The following is a 14,164-nucleotide window of genomic DNA, read 5'->3' as shown; positions in this document are numbered from 1 at the left end:
GAGATGGTGAGTGGAGAAAATGAAGAAGTACAAAGAATTAAAGAAAATCTAATGAAGAAAGGACAATGGAAGCTTATAAAATGATTAAAATGATACATTTAAGAAAGAAATGAAAAAAATTAACACAGGAAAAGAGCTGGACAAGAAAAGGAGATGGTGAGTAGAAAAAATGAAGAAGTACAAAGAATTATAGAAAATCTCACGAAGGACAATGAAAGCACAGCTAATAACGAGATTTATAAAAAAATAAGACGAAAAAATAACATAGGATAAGAATTGGGAAATAAAAGAAGATGATGTGTGGATAAAAAAGTTTGAGAAATTAGAGAAAATCTAATGAAAAAGTACGATGAAAGAATATCAAAAGAAAAATATCACAGAAAGGAGATTGTGGGTAGAAAAGATGGAGGAGAGAAATTAGAGAAAATCTATTTCAGTATGTAACCGTATTAAAAAACAAAATTCTTGAAACATTTAAATTATTTTGTTATATAATTAAAAAAAAACGGGAATGATTTGTGTGACTTGTGTGGAAAGAAAACAAAAATGTTTAATTACAGCAAATTTAATTTTTTTCTGTCCGTATTTCCACGAAAAATAAACAGAACCACGTAAACTCCATCAAAATAATAAATAAGGCTCAAGTCCCTCTCCAAATAATAATTATTTTAAAGCAGAACATTCTTTTCTTGTTACCAAATCAATTAACGTCGGTGAGCTTCTTATAATTGGACTTTTTTCGCAATTAAGAAAAAGTCCATTTTTAAAATTGCCATCGCGCTGGCATTTCTCGAAGGGTAATTTTGATTGTGTCTAAAGAAACAGCTTTTTTTCTTAAATGATACAGAGTGAAGACTCGGTATGGTCTAGTTAGTCAGGACGCTTTTTTCCAAAACCAAAAAACTTTCCTGCTTTTCTTCTATTGTAACCAAAAGAATGAATCTTCTAAACTAGAAAATTCCAACCTAGTTTTTTCTGTTCTTGATTCATTGGATTTAAGAAATAGAAATACGTCACTTTCCCATTTTTCTTTTCAGTTTTGGAGAGAGAACATTCTGTTTTTCACCGTATTTAATTAACTTGAAGCTCACAGAAAGTCTCAGTTTTTTAGATAATAAACAAAAATGCAGATTTCGAAGCACATAAATCGTATCCTTGCAGTTCGGAATTACTGGAAAATGATCTTGAAGAAATATTGCATTTCGTGAAAAAATTATAGATCAACTAGTTCTCGTGAAAAACAATCTATTTTCTAATAAATCTGCGCCAAAATTGTAGATATTTGATAGTTAAGAATCCGAACTGGATGAACATACTGAACACATTTGGGTTAACATAGTAGTTAATTCGATTTTTAATCCTGTGCGTTTTAATGTCCCAAATACTGAATTTGGTTTTAACAAATTTTTAAATCAATCAAAATGACAACGCTGACTTCATATCTCGAAATATGGACATCCTAAATGCGTTAAGCAGCTCAAGCCAGACCAACTGAGCTGCATTTGTAAAGGTGAGACATGTATTCATTTTTAAACGAAACATTTTTGACCAAGACACACACGGGATGAAATCCCGAAACGAACAACTGCAGAAAACAAAAGTTACGGATGCAAAAGAGTCACAAATTTAAAATGGAACTGGACTGGCCATGTCGCAAGACTGTCAGATAATAGGTAAACGAAGAAAATATTAAAGTGGTGTCCCAATGATACATACAGAAACAGGACGACTGCCGATGATTTGATAAGGATACCAACTGGATCCAAGGTGCCAATACCGAACAAAATGTCCAGGTTGAGAGATCTATGTCCAGCATTTTAGAAAATACTATGGAAGAGATTGGTTACGAATAAAATTATTCTACATTCGAATGCTCCCCTTCAATATACTTCCCTTTATTCGTCACACACCTTTCCATACGTTTTTTCCATTGATCGAAGCAGTGCTGGAAGTCTTCTTTGGTGAGTGCCTTCAGGAGCTTTGCCGTTTTTTGCTTTACCTCTTCCATCGACTCAAATCGGGTCCCTTTCAAAGCAAATCTTTTTCTAACCTTACGAGGAAATCTGAGCAGGCCTTTTGGTCAGGAATCGGATTTTTTGGCATCAACTTCGCACAGACTTTTGTCTTGTGTAAAATTTTTCTATCCGGATGTTCAATTTGGTTGATTTTGGTCACTATTTCTGGAGTTGAAACAGTCACAGGGCGACCTGGGTGCTGGTCATCTTCAGTGGTCTCTCGGTCCTTACTAAAACGCTTACACCACTCAAAAACACGCGCACGAGGTAGAGAATTCTCCCCATACACCTCTTGCAACAATTTATAGCACTCAGTCGGAGTTTTTTTCAATTTAACGTTTAACGATTCGAGCATTTACTTGGAACAAAACATCGTTTCAAAATGTATCAGAGTCAACCACGGATAGAGTCAAGATTAGAGCAAAACATCGCTACGAACCTTTTTTAAGATATTTTACACTGAACAGTTTAGACAGGGGTGCGAAGAGGGCGCGTGGTGTTGGAATAATTGCAGAAACTCGATTGGGCTAAAATTTTGAATCGAATGTTTATATTTCCTTGATACGTTTTGTCCCATCAACCCCTAGTGATGTAGTGTGATGGTCAATTTCTTCTTCGTCATTCACACAATTGTTTGTAACGACTCCAGTTTGCGACCCTACTGAAAAGTAGATTTCCTTTTTTTTTATTCTTAATTGTGAAAGCCCTGCATGCGGAGTGTCACTTTTTTCAGTTCCAGTTCCCTGGATCAATTAGGAAGGGCGTGCACGGTGGCACTTTCATTTGTTTTTAAGTCTCGACGGATTTTTATATCGCTAATTAGTTTTCGAGCACGTAGCCGGGCTTTAAGAGGAAATGAAACATTTTTCGGCATTTTTCCATCTCTTCCGCGAGCCGTTTCGCGTTCCCCGTTCAACATTTGTGCAATTAGATCGTTCTCGACCAACGTTATGTCAAAAATCTTTCGTTGAATTACTAATCAGAGTTCCAATGTTCCAACTCGATTATATAAAGGACGTAAAACAAATAATTTATACAAAAATTTTGATATTAGTATTAATTCATTGTATTTTTCCATTCCCAGAAGAAATGAAAATGATATAAATGAAATTATATTGTTTATACATGTTTTATACTTAAGTTTCCCACCAATAAACCTTCTCCCGCGAAAATTAATTGGCCCTTTGTCCCTATTTAAACTACTCTTACATCTGATGGTTTCACATAGGGATTTTTTAAACCTACGACGATTGGTTAACCTATTTACAATTCGCTGTGTGAAACCACTTTTTACTAACCCAACAACAAACCCAACCTTCCAATCCTCTTTATACAAAAGGGTTTGAAGAAATATTTAGCAGAGTAGGATTCAAATTAGTTTATAAATCTAAAAAAAAACAAATTTGGAAAAGAGTTTATATGAAATTAGTTGTGGTGATTGTGACCGAAAGTATATTGGGCAGACTAAGAGATCCGTTGTAGTCAGGTTTAAAGAGCACAAATATGGACGGACCGGAAAATCGAGTATTGCTGCTCACGCTGTTTGCTATAATCACGATAAATTAATCCAATAATAAATTGTTGGATGTATTTGAAAGCATTAAAATTGCTAGATGTAAAAGTAGCTTAAAAAGGGACAAAGGGCTAATTTTTTAGAGCTCACTCTATAGTTTAGTACTCAAGGAATGAATGTGAAGATTCCCGCCAAGTTCCCAAGTTCACTGGAATTAATTTTCGCGGAAGAAGGTTCTTCAGTCTCTGAAGATGGTAACTTGGTTATCGAAACGCATTAAAAAATGGTACAAAACAGATAATGTTGCAAGGGTGAGATCTTGAATGAAACAATCAGCTGAACTTCATGTTAAATTCTCACTGTCATGATTGGCAGCATAAGGTTATAAGCAGTACTCACAGACCATTGAGCTATCGAAGCTATTTTACAAAAATTTCACAAAATTGACTTACTTTCTAATTCTTCTAGAAAAATTTGATTATCTAATTCTTTTATGATCTTTCATCACAGAATTCAAGATCCTAAATCATGATGGATGATAGCCAATCTCCTAATTGGAAATATAATGGTACACGAAGAAGTGTTTACGCTTTTGGAGGCAAATTAAAGCAAAAAAAAAACAAATATATTTGAAGAATTGATCGTTTCTTATCTCTATCAAATAAATTCCCAAAAATTCTCCCCAACAAATCCATTAATACTGGATGTTTTGTTCTCTACGTCTAATCGAATCATGAACAAAGTTTAATAACTGATTCATCGCACGAAGAAAGTCTTGAAGGTGCTGATAACTTACCAGTATGTATGTAGGTGTGTTTCTTCATATCAGATTTTTGATGAAACCTCTTCCCGCAATATTGGCAGGGATAAGGCCTAGTGTCGGAATGGATAAGAAGATGAGTCGATAAGGTGGATGATCGTTTAAAGGATTTCCCACATTGTTTGCATTCGAAAACTTTTTCTACATTATGCACAGCTCTGGAAATAAAGAGAAAAATAATTTTAAAAACTATTAACTTTCTATATTGGACAAATTATTCAATGACTTACCTATGTTGACTTAGGCTTATTTCGTGTCCGAAAGTTTTGTTGCACAACTCACAAGCGAAAGGTCTTTTGCCATTGTGAGACCTCCTAGCGTGTACCTCTAGACCGTGCGGTGTCGAAAACATCTTCTCGCACTTTATACACGAGTAGACGTCCCCAATGGGCATTAAACCGGGCCGCATCAGAAAGTGATGATGATGCGGATGCACCCCAGAAGGACTGTTCATCAAATGATGCCTTAATCTATATAATTCTTCGGCTGAAGGTGGTGTTGGATAACTTCCCGGTTGGGATTGTCCCGAAGCCATCGCGGCAGCCATAGCGCTGAAGTAAAGAGAAGTGGGGTTCGGCAGAAAACTTCTTTCTTCGCCGTCTTTTTGAGGATATAAATTGTGAGGAAAAAACCCAGAAGGGACTAAATGTCTAGGTATAAATTGAGAACTGTATTCTTGCGCTGATTTCAGTTGCGCATCTTTAACAAAATCTATAAAAGGCGGATAAAGATAAGACCTAGTTACTGATATTGTTTCTTGTATACAACGATTGTCTGCTTTTTTTGGATTATCCGGCCGTAAAAGGGCGCTGACAGAAAAAGCCTCAGATTTTTTACTCGAAGGATCCATCTTTTGTATTTCCGTCACTGAAGTTGGTCTAAGTAATGGGGAATTCGATCTAGAATGTACAGGGGAATCTACTTCCAGTTCTGGAGAGGTACTTGGGGAAGGTCTCGGAGAATTTTGACCCCACCTTTGGTTGGTATATTTCGGAGACGATCGCTCATCTCCGCTATAGTAACTATCTTCTCGGTGGTGGTAAGGTTTTGAGTTGTTATTATTGTTATTGTTACTGTTTTCTTCTTCGTCGTCCGATTTTGAAACTAAACGATTTATTCCAAACTTTATAGGATCTGAAATGAAAAAGTTACTTTAATAAAAAAACCAAATTTTATCACGATGCAGATATAATTGTTAGCTTCACATAGTTTGATGTAGGATGATGAAGATACGCAAGATAAATATGAATAAACAGTTGATTGAATAGACTACATACTAATAGCAAAAAAATACAGAACATTCACGAAAAGTATCAAACCTGTGGGAAGAAAATCAGTTGCCAAATGATTGGAACAGCGCTGTAATATCAACAGAAGAAGAAATTGTGAATGGATCAAATAAAGAAGATGGGAGAGATAGGAAAAATGATAAGATTAAGATAAAGTTTTGACTAGAATAATAAGGAACGAACTGAGAACGATTCATAACCAGAAGTTGGTGGATATTACAGAGAACATAAGTATAGATCGCATAGAAATATTTGGCTATATGGAAGATTGGTTTTAACTCATGCAACAAACACTAAAGTTCATAGGGCGAGAATACAATGAGACAGCGCGTTAACCATCGTTAAGAGTCGTCAAATCTAATGATTTTTGGTCCATATTCTAGAAGACTTTTATAATATTTTCCTTTCCCAAAAAAAAAAGTTGTTATCTCGTGTTAATTCATCTGAATTTTCTATAATCCTCTAGATCAAGGCAGCCGAGAATAAATTTATTCACGAACATAAATAAAATGTTGAATACAGAGAAAAGTTCATTACCTCGATGATTGTCTTTTCTAAATGCAAAGACCATAGTGTTAAAGGGTATCATTTTGAGATTAGTTGAGTCACAGATGAAGGGTTGTAGATATAAAAAAGATATAATCCCTTGATTGTATGCTTGCTTGGTATCAGCGATGAAAACTATTTATTTCCGCCAGATGGATACGTTTTTTCTCGAATAAATCTCAAAAGTTTAGACATAATTTATTGAAATGAAGAATATTCATTCTATTTTACCTTTACCTACAACACCTCCAACTTATCCATGACTAATCTTTTCTAAAATCTTTTTGAAATGTATCCCCCTTTCTAGCTGCGATACTGGGGAGCCCCGAGGCTCCATTCTTTTTAAAAAGTCTTGGATGTAATTGCGAGAGATCTTCCTCTTCTATTTGATACGCACCCAGACCTTCTGCTGTGGAGATCTACTTCGAGAGAATGTCCTCTAGGTAACAAAATCTGCACGTCGCATTATCTGCTAAGTTTGGCGTCATCAGGTGTTTGTGAATCGAATTACTCATATTTCAAAAATATTTAATTTTTTTTTAGTGTGTGCTAGAGCTTCAGCACTTTTTCTTTTACTAGTTATCGTTGAAGTAACAATCCAAACTATCAGTAGCTATACCACCATCTAGGGCAACATCACCACCAACTTAAATCAAAATTGAGGGCTATGGACCTCAAAAAAGTTTCATTTCTTATCGCTGGCATACGAATTTTTATTATAAATACTTTAACTGAGGTCGAATGTAATTTCCTGAGGAACAGTCTCCATCCGGGTATCTCAATACCTTGACGTTATGTTTTATTGGAAAATATGAAGAACGATTTGATACAAGAGGATGTTTACCAAAAAAAGACGAAATAACTTTGTGAAAATTATATTTTGTTTGCTTGGAACATTTAGCTCAGATGGCTGCTTTTAAAAAGTTATCAGCTAACGATACAGATCATATTATGGAAAACACAATCGTAGAAATTGAAGAATTTGTTGCCGTAGTCGTTGTTTATGTATTCACTCACAAAAGAGTTGTCGGGGGACATCCTTTGGTTCCTTCCTGAAGCGACAAGAGCTGTCGGGAGTTTCTCCGATATTCCTCAGGTGGTAGTTCATTGGACAGAGTCCAGTACCTGAGCTAATACAAGTTTTCGAGCTTTTATTGATCTTTTACAACCATAAGCTGTAAAGAACCCAGAAAAAAAGATATATAAGTACCCATTTGCTAATAAAAAATAGAAATTAGAGAGGAAGTCCAAGTTGTGTATTCTTAATAATACAGTTTAGTTGCAAGGTACAGTGTGCAATGTTTCAAACAGCTCGTAAAATCCAAACGATGCAGATAATATTATGGAAAACACAATCGTAGAAATTGAAGAATTTGTTGCCGTAGTCGTTGTTTATGTATGCACTTAGAAAGGATGTGTTGGGGGACATCCTTTGGTTCCTTCCTGAAGCGACAAGAGCTGTCGGGAGTTTCTCCGATATTCCTCAGGTGGTAGTTCATTGGACAGAGTCCAGTATGCGTATCAGCAACTTTCCTTAACTCGTCTTTGTCCAATGAAAAGGCCTTTTCATACCAATTGGTGGATTTTCATAATTGTTTCAAACCTGGTGTCTTTACCTCGTTTTTTTAGGAATAGAGAACAGTCATTTCAAATATTATTACACAATAATGTAGATATAGAAGTTTTCATAAATTTAACCTGAGCTAATTCAAGTTTTCGAGCTTTTATTAAGCTTTTACAACCATAACCTATACACAACCCAATGTTTCAAACAGCTTGTAAAAAAAAAAGATTACGCTGAACTGAGTCGAAGCTCGCTATGGAAAATTTCCAAACAAACAACTTTTAGCTGGAAAAAGCATTTCAGAAAGGCTATTTACGAAATATTAATACTATCGAAAAGCGTTGTGGGGTCTCTACCATTTTTCTTTTTGAAAAACTTCTATACAGAAACTGGTAATAAAAAAGAAGCGGTACTAGAGGAAAAAACAAAACCATTGAATGGTACATAGGGGGTTGGAAATTTAGAAAAAACTGGAATAGAAGTTTATAGATAAACACAATAAATAAAAAAAAGCCGTGAGCGGCAGAGCTCCATCACGAAAGTCGAATTTTTCGTCGAATGAAGAATGTAACTAATACACAAACAAATCTTTCCATAAAATGAATTTCTTGGAAATGATATCAATTCGCAATCTTATTTCTTTATAAAGAAAATTCATAATTTCAATAGACTCGATGGTCTCGAACCCTCTTGTTCAATTCCAATTGACAACAAAGAAAAAATTGTCATAATGACAAGAAATTTCGAAAATGGGAAGTAAAAAAAATCACCCACGATCATACTCGTATTATTCATTAAATAGGAGGCGGTTTAATTCAACCATTACAAAGATCAAAATGATTTCGGGCGTTTTGTGCTAGAAGAACTGAAGAAAAAAACTTTGAACTTGAGAAAGACAATTCTTCAACATCACCCCTACTTGCCTGCGAAGTTCAAACCCTCTAGTTAAACTTTTTCTGGCCAAAAAATAAGAAAATATAACAAAAATGACCATAAAATGGAGAGGGGTGGAGATGGAAAGTTTCGACCTTAGACAGGAAATCATCTCGCAACTAATTGAACCTACATGTGAAATTTCATTTTTCAGTCGCTTTTCGTTTGACCTGCAGAGGTGAGCAAAGGTCAAAAACCACTTTTTTTGCTCTGCGACCCCTCGAAATATTCATTTGTTTTCATCCAAATTCTAATAACATCAATCCGCCGCCAAAAAAGCCACGTATGCTAATTTTGAACCAAATCGGACCCATAGCATTTGCTAAGAATTGTAGCTTAAACAGATATATATATATATATATATATATATATATATATATATATATATATATATCGACATTCGAAAAACCATCATAATCGTGTTCAGGAGGTCTCAAAACATGGGAAAAATGATGTGCCCCCCCATTTTTCTTCTAGTCATGCCTACCGGAATAGTCCTTGAAAAATTCGACTAATAATATCAACGAGAAATATAGAAACCACATAATACAGTAGATTAGTTTCCAAAAATTTGGCTAAATTCGAAGAATATTAAGTACATCGAGGGTTTCCCTTCATAAAGATCAATTCGAAAAATGTGGTGGAATTTTAGAAAATCTTGGGTTTACGTTGGTTAAATCTCCACCATATCATTGCGGACTAAACCTGATTGAATTGGTAAGGACACTCTTAAGTTCCAAGAAAAAAAAATGGAATTGAATGAAACGTTTGTTTTGTATTTTGTAAATAATTTGAATCCTAGGGAAAAGTAGTTAATTATAGGATAAAAGACGACGGGAAAATGTGGAAAGTTGGACAATATTACTGATGAAATAATCGACCCACTCATTATGGATATTAGTTCATCTTCTGATCCCGATCCTTATTTGTATTTTTAATAAATAACTCTACTCATACTGGGAAGTATGCTAAACACATAAAAAGCTATAAGCAGCAACTAAATTGTTGGCCTGTCTACTAAACAAATTGATTCGCCTATGGAGTACGAATGCTTCATCATTTTATTACTCTCTCATTCATACAAATAGACTATAATGAATCTACAAGCTACAGGAGATATAATCATAAGTCAATAAAAGAAGTGACCATCAAATTTAATCTTCAATCTCGCGCATAAACACCAAGTTGAAGTTATTATCCGCGATATGTTTTTATTTTTCTAAATCTTCTTGATTTTAGGTCGCTTCTGTTTCAAAATAGTTTCATCAAGACTTGAAGTAAAGTCGAAACGTCAATTTTTCATCAATCTTTTCAAAACAAGACTTGAAGAAAAGTCGAAACGTCAATTTTTCATCAATCTTTTCAAAACAGGACTTGAAGAAAAGTCGAAACGTCAATTTTTCATCAATCTTTTTAAAAACAAGACTTGAAGTAAAGTCGAAACGTCAATTTTTCATCAATCTTTTTAAAAACAAGACTTGAAGTAAAGTCGAAACGTCAATTTTTCATCAATCTTTTCAAAACAAGACTTGAAGAAAAGTCGAAACGTCAATTTTTCATCAATCTTTTCAAAACAAGACTTGAAGTAAAGTCGAAACGTCAATTTTTCATCAATCTTTTCAAAACAAGACTCGAAGAAAAGTCGAAACGTCAATTTTTCATCAATCTTTTGAAAACAAGACTCGAAGAAAAGTCGAAACGTCAATTTTTCATCAATCTTTTGAAAACAAGACTCGAAGAAAAGTCGAAACGTCAATTTTTCATCAATTTTTTGAAAACAAGACTCGAAGAAAAGTCGAAACGTCAATTTTTCATCAATCTTTTGAAAACAAGACTCGAAGAAAAGTCGAAACGTCAATTTTTCATCAATCTTTTGAAAACAAGACTCGAAGAAAAGTCGAAACGTCAATTTTTCATCAATCTTTTGAAAACAAGACTCGAAGAAAAGTCGAAACGTCAATTTTTCATCAATCTTTTGAAAACAAGACTCGAAGAAAAGTCGAAACGTCAATTTTTCATCAATCTTTTGAAAACAAGACTCGAAGAAAAGTCGAAACGTCAATTTTTCATCAATCTTTTGAAAACAAGACTTGAAGTAAAGTCGAAACGTCAATTTTTCATCAATCTTTTCAAAACAAGACTTGAAGAAAAGTCGAAACGTCAATTTTTCATCAATCTTTTGAAAACAAGACTCGAAGAAAAGTCGAAACGTCAATTTTTCATCAATCTTTTGAAAACAAGACTCGAAGAAAAGTCGAAACGTCAATTTTTCATCAATCTGTTGAAAACAAGACTCGAAGAAAAGTCGAAACGTCAATTTTTCATCAATCTGTTGAAAACAAGACTCGAAGAAAAGTCGAAACGTCAATTTTTCATCAATCTTTTGAAAACAAGACTCGAAGAAAAGTCGAAACGTCAATTTTTCATCAATCTGTTGAAAACAAGACTCGAAGAAAAGTCGAAACGTCAATTTTTCATCAATCTTTTGAAAACAAGACTCGAAGAAAAGTCGAAACGTCAATTTTTCATCAATCTTTTGAAAACAAGACTCGAAGAAAAGTCGAAACATCAATTTTTCATCAATCTTTTGAAAACAAGACTCGAAGAAAAGTCGAAACATCAATTTTTCATCAATCTTTTGAAAACAAGACTCGAAGAAAAGTCGAAACGTCAATTTTTCATCAATCTTTTCAAAACAAGACTTGAAGAAAAGTCGAAACGTCAATTTTTCATCAATCTTTTGAAAACAAGACTTGAAGAAAAGTCGAAACGTCAATTTTTCATCAATCTTTTGAAAAAGACTCGAAGAAAAGTCGAAACGTCAATTTTTCATCAATCTTTTGAAAACAAGACTCGAAGAAAAGTCGAAACGTCAATTTTTCATCAATCTGTTGAAAACAAGACTCGAAGAAAAGTCGAAACGTCAATTTTTCATCAATCTTTTCAAAACAAGACTCGAAGAAAAGTCGAAACGTCAATTTTTCATCAATCTTTTCAAAACAAGACTTGAAGAAAAGTCGAAACGTCAATTTTTCATCAATCTTTTGAAAACAAGACTCGAAGAAAAGTCGAAACGTCAATTTTTCATCAATCTTTTGAAAACAAGACTCGAAGAAAAGTCGAAACGTCAATTTTTCATCAATCTTTTGAAAACAAGACTCGAAGAAAAGTCGAAACGTCAATTTTTCATCAATCTTTTGAAAACAAGACTCGAAGAAAAGTCGAAACATCAATTTTTCATCAATCTTTTGAAAACAAGACTCGAAGAAAAGTCGAAACGTCAATTTTTCATCAATCTTTTGAAAACAAGACTCGAAGAAAAGTCGAAACGTCAATTTTTCATCAATCTTTTGAAAACAAGACTCGAAGAAAAGTCGAAACGTCAATTTTTCATCAATCTGTTGAAAACAAGACTCGAAGAAAAGTCGAAACGTCAATTTTTCATCAATCTGTTGAAAACAAGACTCGAAGAAAAGTCGAAACGTCAATTTTTCATCAATCTTTTGAAAACAAGACTCGAAGAAAAGTCGAAACGTCAATTTTTCATCAATCTGTTGAAAATTATCAAAAAAAAACTTATTTCGGAATAGAAAAGACCTAAAATCAAGGAGATTTAGAAACATAAACATTTCAAAGGTCTAAGAAATAAGAAATTGTTGTAATGTTGTTTTAAGTGACTTTGTGAAATTATAATTAGCATTACTAACGAAGGCGTTATCAAAAAATTAATTGATAAAGTAAATAAATTATTAATAAAACGATTGTTGCAAATGACTCTCGGCGATTACGAAATCAAGTGTATCATTTTGTGTGTGTGTGTGAACCTGTATTCAGCGTGTGACTAATGGCGCAATGAACCGGGTCGTGTTTTGTGAAGAGTTAATTGTTTGCGTCCCCAAGGGCCTAAATGCAATCCGACCCCCTCAATTATCACCCCCTATATTCGCTCCTTGTTCATCCCCGGAACTGAACAGCCACAATCATTGCGCGTTTTTTGTTCAATTATTTTTTTGCATCGACAAATCTTTCTAATTTTAGAACAAAAACTACCCCTAAGAATAATTTATTTTTAATAATTCAAATCTATTTTGTTTATTTCTACAGAATTTAACTGAGTAGATGAAAAATTTTCATTACTTTACCTTCCATACCTATAAATTCGAACATCATTCTTCTACCCTTGATTTAAAAATGTCACGAAACAACCCCTGTGTCACATGGGAGACAACCAAACATTGAAATATTATGTAAACACTTGACAGAACCCACAAAACCCCTAATAGTTCCATCCGCAATTTGTATACAAGAAAAATGTTTTCACTTCTTCAATGCATGCGAGCGAATAACATGCTGACAGAAATTGTTTCCGGAAAATGTCAAGAAACAGAAATAAAAAAAAAACAATGAGAGTTAGATTCGATGAAAGATATACAAGAGCGTACACAAACTTGTTTAAGATGAAGTCACCTCTCTTTATTCAACGAAATTTCTATAGATTTTCAGAATAATTAATTAGGGTGGCCCAAAAAAAAAAAATAAATCAATTTGAACGTATTATACAGTTTCCGAACATTTCCCCGGAGAGAAACAGTTAATAATATATTCTTTTGATAGTTTCACGAACCATTAGCCGACGACCGAATAGTTTAACAGAGGCTAATTTTTGAGGGGCTGGTCACCCTTATACTGTTGCTTCTCGCCCCTACACTGTTGCCTTTGTAAATAGAGCTTCATTCATTTATCCGACAAAAAGAATGAAGTGTATTATGTACGAGGGGGTAACTTTTGAATATTTCATGACCTCTACGGCGACAGCTGTTGTTATGGATAAGAATTACTCGTGTTCCGAACAGAGGCTGATCGTAAAAAGGAGTTTAAGGTGTCTCAAGTTTGAATAAACTCACCCCAATGGGTTATTAATCGCATTATGAATGCCTCTTTAACTGGTAAAACTTGTCGACTACAAACTTGAGATGGTATTATGTAAAAAATCAGATGAGGTTAAATCTGGTGGACGTGATAACCAATTCGCAGTCAAGGCAATGAAAGCAAGTAGCTCGAGGGTGCATAGGAAGCTTCTTGATCGAGTGGGTGATACATTTTTATCATTAAAACAAGAAACCAGACGTAGCATCAATGGAAATGATCAATCATCAATGGTAAGAGATAATCCAGCCAAAAGTACAACACTGGACAAACAGATGTCAAAATATAAGCAGTCTATTCAACAACGGTGTCGTGAGTGTTAACAATCATTGCTTCTTCTTCTTCTTCTTCTTCTTCTTCTTCTTCTTCCGTGTATTAGGCGTAGTCGCCTTCGACATCCTTAACTCCTATCCTGCTTCAAGGTTGTCGCTTCACTTTTTGGCCGGTACTTCTAGGATTTATCGAGCGTTATCTTTGACCAGTATGTTGTTATCCATACGACTTATGTCTCATTCCATTCTTTCTTTCTTCTGCTGTTCCCAGTTCTTTCCCTGTTTC

At 34.3% G+C, this 14,164-nt stretch overlaps 1 protein-coding gene across 1 annotated transcript in view; it reads right to left on the bottom strand.

The window, feature by feature from the left end:
* Positions 1-14,164, bottom strand: part of LOC130442180 (zinc finger protein Gfi-1-like) — an 80,862-nt gene that overhangs the window by 31,606 nt on the left and 35,092 nt on the right. Inside the window, exons 3-4 of the mRNA XM_056776293.1 lie at positions 4,579-5,482; positions 4,325-4,506 (exon numbers count right to left, since the gene is read on the bottom strand). Of these exons, the coding sequence (XP_056632271.1) occupies positions 4,325-4,506; positions 4,579-5,482 (1,086 nt within the window). The remainder of the gene's footprint in view (positions 1-4,324; positions 4,507-4,578; positions 5,483-14,164) is intronic.

Source organism: Diorhabda sublineata, chromosome 3 (genome assembly GCF_026230105.1).
Source record: "Diorhabda sublineata isolate icDioSubl1.1 chromosome 3, icDioSubl1.1, whole genome shotgun sequence".
Lineage (NCBI taxonomy): Eukaryota > Metazoa > Arthropoda > Insecta > Coleoptera > Chrysomelidae > Diorhabda > Diorhabda sublineata.
This window is presented reverse-complemented; position numbering and strand designations above follow the sequence as displayed.